This window comes from Belonocnema kinseyi, chromosome 5 (assembly GCF_010883055.1).
Source record: "Belonocnema kinseyi isolate 2016_QV_RU_SX_M_011 chromosome 5, B_treatae_v1, whole genome shotgun sequence".
In the NCBI taxonomy this organism is placed as follows: domain Eukaryota; kingdom Metazoa; phylum Arthropoda; class Insecta; order Hymenoptera; family Cynipidae; genus Belonocnema; species Belonocnema kinseyi.
The window spans coordinates 115,481,362-115,489,707 of NC_046661.1; the positions used below are offsets into that span (position 1 = coordinate 115,481,362).

General features: G+C 23.6%; 1 protein-coding gene across 1 annotated transcript in view; it reads left to right on the forward strand.

The window, feature by feature from the left end:
- The first annotated feature begins 669 nt into the window (after nucleotides 1-669).
- Nucleotides 670-8,346, forward strand: part of LOC117172703 (transmembrane protein 41 homolog) — a 13,417-nt gene continuing 5,740 nt past the window's right edge. Inside the window, exons 1-3 of the mRNA XM_033360864.1 lie at nucleotides 670-799; nucleotides 4,253-4,376; nucleotides 4,469-4,597. Of these exons, the coding sequence (XP_033216755.1) occupies nucleotides 769-799; nucleotides 4,253-4,376; nucleotides 4,469-4,597 (284 nt within the window). The 5' untranslated portion in view covers nucleotides 670-768. The remainder of the gene's footprint in view (nucleotides 800-4,252; nucleotides 4,377-4,468; nucleotides 4,598-8,346) is intronic.

Consider the following 8,346-nt stretch of genomic DNA (forward strand, 5'->3'; position numbering starts at 1 on the left):
ATTGATATTCCTGTAAACAGTTCGTGTATTTTACATTTATATAACGTCGTATAATGACAACTAATCAGAGAAAGAGAGCTTAAAATTTGGTTTTTTAACTTTTCTGAATTGTAGCTTATGAGAGGATGGCTTTGTCATAGAGTTTCAACTTGTAGGTTTAATGCAATGATTAAGACTCCCGACTATTAGGCGACAGATTTAGTTGTAAGTTCGATACCCCGTTATTAATATTTAAAGTAAAGTATTTGTAAAGGATTTGTACAGAATTTTACAAGACTTGAGGGCAATCCATGAGGGTCTCCACGGGGGCCCGTCTCAATTTTTCCACACGGGAGTTAAAATTTCAATTAAAAATAAATTGTACACAAAAAAAACGACTGTTCAACCAAATAATTCAATTTTTAATAAAGTGGTTCAACTTTCAACTAAGTTTGTCGATTTTTAACTAAAAAAGAGAAATTTTTAACCAAAAATAGAATAGTTTAATTTTCAGTGAATTAATTTTCAGAAGAATAAAAAAAAGTTTAAACAAAATGGTTAAATTTTCAACCGAACAGATTATTCAGTAAAGTATTTTCACAAAACTTTGGCTACGAGCAGCCAGCGCCACTAGCGGCTGGTAACCTCCTCTCTCCTATTTTGACCATTTTGACTTTTGACATATGACACATCGCGTGATCGTGGAATGTGAATTGTATGGTTGTACTCATTGTGCTTCAATTCAGGAAGATTATCTATAAATAGTGTATTTCTTACTTCTCAGCAGAGATGTGTTCAAAAACTCAATCACCTATTTCAGGTAAGACATTTAAAAAACAACTATTTTCAATATTTCCATCAATACGATTTGTATATTTTTTTAAATAGATTATTTCATAGAATATAATAATAATTTTTTTGCGTAAACCAAGTGTTCAAATTGAAATTATAAATCAGAAACGATACAAGAAAGTCACTCCTTTTATTCTTGTAATTATACAATTGTAGTCAACTTGTACCATGTTGAACTTAACCTACAAATGTTGACAACCGTCAACATTTTCAGTTCCTTTTGGTGAATTCTATGTTTCCTTCATACAGTTACTTTCTTTGTCCTTTTTTAAAAATCTTAAATGCTTTATCGTTCTATTTGAAGATCTTTTAATTATTTGTTGTCTCTTGAGACCATAACCTCCAATTCCACATTTCTGTGGCCGTGGAGAAAATACAAACTTTCTTCTGGAAATTGAAATTGGATACGTGTACCAATTCGGCAATTTATTGAGATCAGGAAGTGTTACTGAATTTATTTTTTGAACGAGAACTTTCAATTTTTTAGAAGAAAAATCTATCCAAATTTTTAATAATATCAAGTTAATAAATTAAAAAAATTAATTGATTTTACTAAATTCCAAATCCTACCCAAATGTTTTTTCACTGTAAAATATTTTATTTTGATTTATTTAATTTGAAATTTTTTAATCAAGAAAAATAAGTTTTTTTTTTAAATTGTTGGCAATATGTGACAAAAATATTCAAAACTTAACCACTTGAAACAGAATTGTTTGCAGTAGAAAGCCTAGGCTGTTCTATTTAAAAAAAGTTATTTTGAAGTTAAATTGTTGAATTTTGATACAGAAATAACAATGAACAATTAAGAATTGACCAAAAATTAGAGTAAATTTAAGAGATATTTAAAAGTTATGAAAAGATTCTAACTTCATTTTCAAACTGTTGGACAATTTGAGTCATTTTAAATTATTTATAAGTTTAAAAAAATCTAGATATAATTTAAAATTCGACATATTTCCAAAAACGTAAAAAAGTGTAGATTTGTGAAAATTTTGAAATAAAATTTGGCAGCTTCATCATTTTTTTTAAAGGTTTCAAGATAATAACGTTTTTTAAAGGTTCCTGAAATAATTTTTAATGATATTTTTTCCTAATAATTAATTTTAGGAGCATATATTTCAAAAGATTTCAAAATAAATTTTGATTTAGAAATCCCGTTTGAATAATTATCGACTTGTAACGACTTAAAATTAAAATAATTTATCTTTTAATTTAGAAATTATATTCAGTTTAATAAACTTTTAATCGTTTAATTTTTGAGAGCATTGGAAATGATGGTGTGGATTTTATATAAATTATCCAGAAATCTTTCAACTTCACAATGTATAAAAAATAGTTAAATTTTTAAGCAAAAATTTCAACAGTAAAATGAATTTTCAACAAATTGTTTTAATTTTCTACCAAGTAGTTTAATGATTAACCGAAAACGATTTAAATTTTTAATTAAAAACACTTGAATTCGACAAAAAAGACGAATTTTAAGAAAATAGATTAATTTTCAACTATAGAAAAGCATTTTCAAAAAGGAATAATTTTCTACCATAAATAATGTATGTTTAAAAATATACGTGAACCTTCAAACAAAAAATACATTTTTGTACCAAAATGGAATATTTACATTTTTAGTTAAAAGTATTTATCAACTAAAAAAATCAACAAAAAGGTTAAATTTTGCAACCAATAAAATAAGGTAAAAAAATCATTTTTAAACAAGAACAATAATTTGCTTTCAAAACAGAGAAGTTTTCAATAAAATCCGGAAATTTCTAACCATAAAGTTGAATTATCTACTAAAAGAGATAAATTTTCAAGAAATCAAATTTCTTATCAAAAATAGTCAACTTCCCAAACCAACAAAGTTTTCCAACAGAAAGATGAATTGAATCTATGAATCCAATCAATTGCAAATTTTAAACATTTTTAATGATTTATAAATTTGAAATAAATTGAAAAAATAATTTAACATTCGAAAAGGTTTCCAAACACGTAAAATTTTGTAGCTTTTCAAGGATTCTCAAAGGTTTCATGATAAAACAGGTTTCTTAACATATGTCAGCGAAAATTTGATAGAATTTTTTATTTAAAAAATGATTTTAGTAGCAAATTTAAACAGATTTCAATCAAAACAAATTTGTATAAATAAGATTTGAATAATTATCGACTTGTAACGACATAAAATTAAAATAATTTACCTTCTTATTCAGAAAGTGTTCAGTTAAAAAGATTGTAAACGTTCCATTTTTAATTTTTCGAACTTAAAATTGCTCAAAGTGATACAATTAAAAAAGGTTACAAATTTATTGAGCATCATAGGCCCGCTCAAATTTAGCGCAAAGCGCCGCGTGCAATTCTCAGAAGAAAAATCTATCTATCATTGAAATATCACAAATTTAAAATACTTTCCATTTAAATAAATAAATTTTTTTTTAATTAAATGATTTTTAAAAATTACAAATCACATTAAAATATTTTTCCACTATAAAAATTCTATTTTAATCCATTCAATTTGAAATTTTTCTATGAAGAAAAAGAACCATTTTTAATATTAGCAATATTTGACTTCATTAAAAATGAGCAATCAAAAATTTTTTCTTTAAATTTGTAAGCGAAATTTTTTTATTTTGATGTGTAAATAACAATTAAACAATTATTAATAAGATTCAAACTTAATTTGAGATCTTACGACAAATTTGAACCATTTTAAATGATTTATAAGTTTTGAAATAAATTTAGAAAGAATTGACAATTTTAAAACTTTTTCGAAAACGTAAAAAAGTGTCTATTTTGGAAAAATGTGAAATAAAATTTTGCGGCTTGAAATTTGTTTAAAAGGTTTCAAGATAATACAGTTTTTTTAAGATTACTGCAAAATTTTCAAATGATTTTTTATTTTGAGATAATAATTGTAAGATGATATTCACAAATATTTTAAAAGAAATTGTTATATATAAATAACATTTGAATAATAATAATCGATTTGTATCGAATTATAATTCAAATAATTTAACTCCTAATTGAAAAAGTATTTAGTTGAACAAATTTGCATTAGTTCAATTTTAATTTTTTCTAACTTAAAATTGATTAAAATGATATACGTTTAAAAATTTACAAATTTGCAATTTATGATATTTTAAAATATTTCACTTCGAAGGCTTTAATAGTTTAATTTTTTAATTTCCGTGGCCTTAAACAATATTTGTTAACCTGAGAAAAATCGGGAATTTGTTCATCTTAATATTAAAGATTAAGATTTATTCAAAGTTTTAAGATTTATGCAAAAGATTTGAATGATGAAATCTTTTTTTTTTGTCTGCAGAAATAATACTTTTAATCAAATTTGGTGGATTACAAAATTTTTTTATATAAAATCACGTTCTGACATTTACAAAAGATTGGGGTAATTATTTTGTATTGTTTACAGTCTCAGCAGAGAAGGATGAGAATGAGATTTCAACACGAAGAGCTGTTTTGACAGTCAGTCTCGTTTTTATAATCTCTTTATCATCATTACTTTACGTATACATGAGTTTTCCAGAATTAAATGAGTAAGAATTTTTCTTAGTTTAAGTAACTTCTCCTAATTGTATTTATACTTATGAAATGTGTGATTTAATATCTAATATTTTCAATATTTCAGAGAGGAGAAGAAGCACATAAAACTGCCATTTCATATCGAAGATGCCAAAAATCTTGGAGGAGTTCTTGAACGCTACAAGGATCTGTACTATTTTCAAGTACTGGCTGGACTCTTCATCACTTACATATTGTATCCTTTTAATTTAGAGAGAGTATCATATAACGAAAAAAAATTCTATCCAAATAGTTAAATTCACAAGCAAAAAAATGAATTTTCTACCAAAAAAGATGAATTCTCGAAAAAATACATCAGATTTGTAACAAATAGTTGAATCCCTAAATTAAAAAAGATCAATTTTGGAAAAAAATGAAGCAGTTCAATTTTGAGTTAAAAAATTAAATCTTCAACCAAAAACAACAATTTTCAGCCAAAAAGCTAAAATTTCCACGAAAAAAATGAATTTAAAAAAATTGATTTTCGAATAATAATCTTCTACCAAAAAAATAAGAACTGTCAAGAAAGTACAGTAATTTTCAATAAAATACATGAATTTTCTACCATGTCACTGGATTTTTAACTGAAAATGGAATGGTTTAATTTTCAGTTGAAAAAATTAATCTCGAAAAAAAATGTCAGCAAAAAAGTTACATTTTTAATCAAGGAGATGAATTTAAGACAAAGATTTGTCACCGAAGAATAATTTTCTACTAAGAAAGACGAATTTTTAACAAAATACATGAATTTCCAATCATATAGTGAAATTTTCAATAAAAAAGACGAATTTAGAAAAAATAACATCAATTTTCAACGAAACAGTTTGAACAGTAGATGTGATGTTGGTACGAATTTGATTTGATTAATTTTTAGTTCATATTTTTTTCTTTTCTAAATGTTTTTTACTAAATAGTTAGATTTAAAAAAAAAATAATACATTTTTCAAAGAAGTATAATCTTCTACCAAAAATACGAGTTAAAAAAAACATGATTTTCCAGCCGTTTGGTTGAATTTTCCACCTAAAAAGATAAATTTTCAAGCAAGAAAAGAATGATTAAATTTTTTAAAAAATTTTTAACCAGAAGGATGAATTTTTAATCAAGAAGAATAATTTTCTATAGAAAAGACGTATTTCAATGAAATAGTTTTATTTTCGAACAAAAATATGAATTCTTAGCGAGAAAATTTGATATTTTACCGAAAAATATAATAATTCAAAATTGAAATCTGCTGAATTCAACCAAAAAGGACAAATTTGCAACAAAGTATTTCAATTTAAAAAAATCAATTTTCAAACAAAATAGACGAAAATTTAACAAATTACATACAATTTTGTTTAAATAGTTTAAATTTTCAACCATGAATACTGATTTTCTGCCAAAAAAGAAAAAAAATTAAATGAATTCCATAAATTTTCAAGAAAATCATTTGAACAATAAACATGATATTAGACCAAATTTTATTTGATTAATTTTTAATTTTTATTTTTGGTTCACAACAGTTTTAACTGCATAGTTGCATTTTTAAACTGAAAATATCATTTTTACAGAACAGTTAAATTTTGTACCAAATTGTTGAATATTAAAGTCGAATTTAACAAAAAAATTAATTTTCAACCAGTTATATTTTCAACAAAATAGTTAAATTTTAACGTAAAAAAATAATTTTTAACAGGAACGAATTTTCAACTAAAACTGCGAATCTTTGGCTGAAAACATTAATTTTTAAGAAACTAGTTTAACTTTTAACCAAAGATTTGAATATTCAAACTAAAAAGGTGAATTTTTAACAAAAAATGACAAAGTTGATATTTCAACAACAAATTTAATTAAAAAAAAAAAAAAACAGTTGGATGTAATCAACAAAACAAATTTTAAATGAAGTACTTGAATCCCTAATTAAAGCAGATTAATTTTCAACCTGAAAATATGAATTTTTGACCAAAAAAGGTGAAATTTCTACGGAACGAGATGAATTTCTAAACCAAAAGGATTAATGTTCAACAAATTTGTTGAATTTTTAAGTCAAAAAGACGAACTTTAAAAAAAAAGTTGAATTTTTAACCAAGAAATATGATATGATTTTAACGAAATTATTAAATTTTCAACAAAATAATTCAATTTCTTACCAAACAATGCAATTTTTAACAAAATAAGATTAATTCCCAACAACAAATTTTATAACTTTAAAAAGGTTATATTAGAAATAAAGGTTTTCGAGGATTGCAATGTTTGTAAGGATTTTTTAAAGCTCGCATGGTATTTTAATCATTTTTCCAGAATTCTAGGAAATATCGCCAGATTTCATAGAATTCAACGGGATTTAATAATATATTAGTGGATTTAAAAAATTTAGTCACTTGTTATGTATTTCGTAGGGGTTTCAAAAATTTGAAATTATTTTTTGGAATTCACCCTGAACTCTTATTAATTTATCCTGAATTCTTTTAATTGTTTGGAATAGTTAAATTTTTTTAATTTAATTGAATTCTTAGGATTTTTTTGAATTTTTAAAAGTTTATATGTAATTGTTCTTGAAAATCAATAAATACAATGATCAAAAGAACCAAACTATTTTAAGATATGTTTTTTAATACCTTGGCATTTTCAAGAGCTTTACAATTTTGAAACGATTTCAAAAGATTTTCAAGGATTTGAAATATTTTAGTTTATTTAAAAATATTACAAGTAAGTTGTAATTGATTTCAGTAATTAAGTGGTATTTAAAAGGATTTTCAATATTTATGGCATTTAGAAAGACTTCCAGGCATTTTCAAGAGATTTAAATAATTTCAAAGGGTTTTAGTAATTTCAAGGCATTTTAATATTTTAATGAATTTCGAAGAATTATCTATTCACAAAAAGTGAGGGATTTCATAGGGTCCCGAGGATTGGAAGAGAATTGGAATGACAATTAATTACTTGGTTGAAAGTGGAATTTTTGTTAAAAATTAATCTTTATAAATGTGACTATTAATTTTTCAATTTTTGTTGATAATATATATTTTTTAGATGAAAATTTACGCATTTTGTTGAGAAATCGTCCTCTTTGGTCGAAAATTGATGCTCTTGATTGAAAATTCATTTATTTATTTTTTCAAATTCAACTATTCTAGTTGAAGATTTATCATTTTAGTTGAAAATTCATTAGTTTGGTTGAAATACATATCTTTTAACTGTGAATTTAACTAGTCCATTTTTGCTTAAAAATTGATCTTTTTGTTACAAATTCATTTCCTTAGTTTAAAATTAATCTATTTCAGTTGAAGATTATTCATTTTAGTTGAAAATTCATTTTTTAACTTAAAATTTAACTATTCCATTTTTGTTTAAAAATTGATATCTTTTTTGTTCAAAATTCGACTGTTTCATTAAAAATTTATGCACTTTGTTGAAATCGTCTTCTTTAGTCGAAAATTAATCTTCTTGATTAAAAGTTCATTTTTTGTTTTTGAAATTTCAATTATACCAGTTGAAGATTCATCGATTTAGTTGAAAATTCATTTTTGTTTAAATGCAACTATTCTAGTTGAAGATTCATTATTTTGGTTGAAAATTCATTAGTTTTGTTGAAAAATATTTTTTTTACCTGTAAATTTTACTAGTAAATTTTTGCTTGAAAATTGCTCTTTTTGTAGTTGAAAATTCATGTATTTTCTTGAAAATTAGGTTTGTTTTTGTTGTAAAAAGTTAATCTTCATGTTTTCAAATACATATATTTGTTTCCAAATATAAGTAATCCAGTTAAATATTCATCATTTCAGTTAAAAAATCATTTTTTTAGTTTCAAATAAATCTATTTCTGTTGAAGATTATTTATGACAGTTGAAAATTCATTTTTTAACTGAAAATTTAACTATTTCATTTTTGTTTCAAAATTGATATTTTTAAGTTAAAAATTCCACTATTTCGTTTAAAATTCATGCATTTTGTTGAAAAATCGT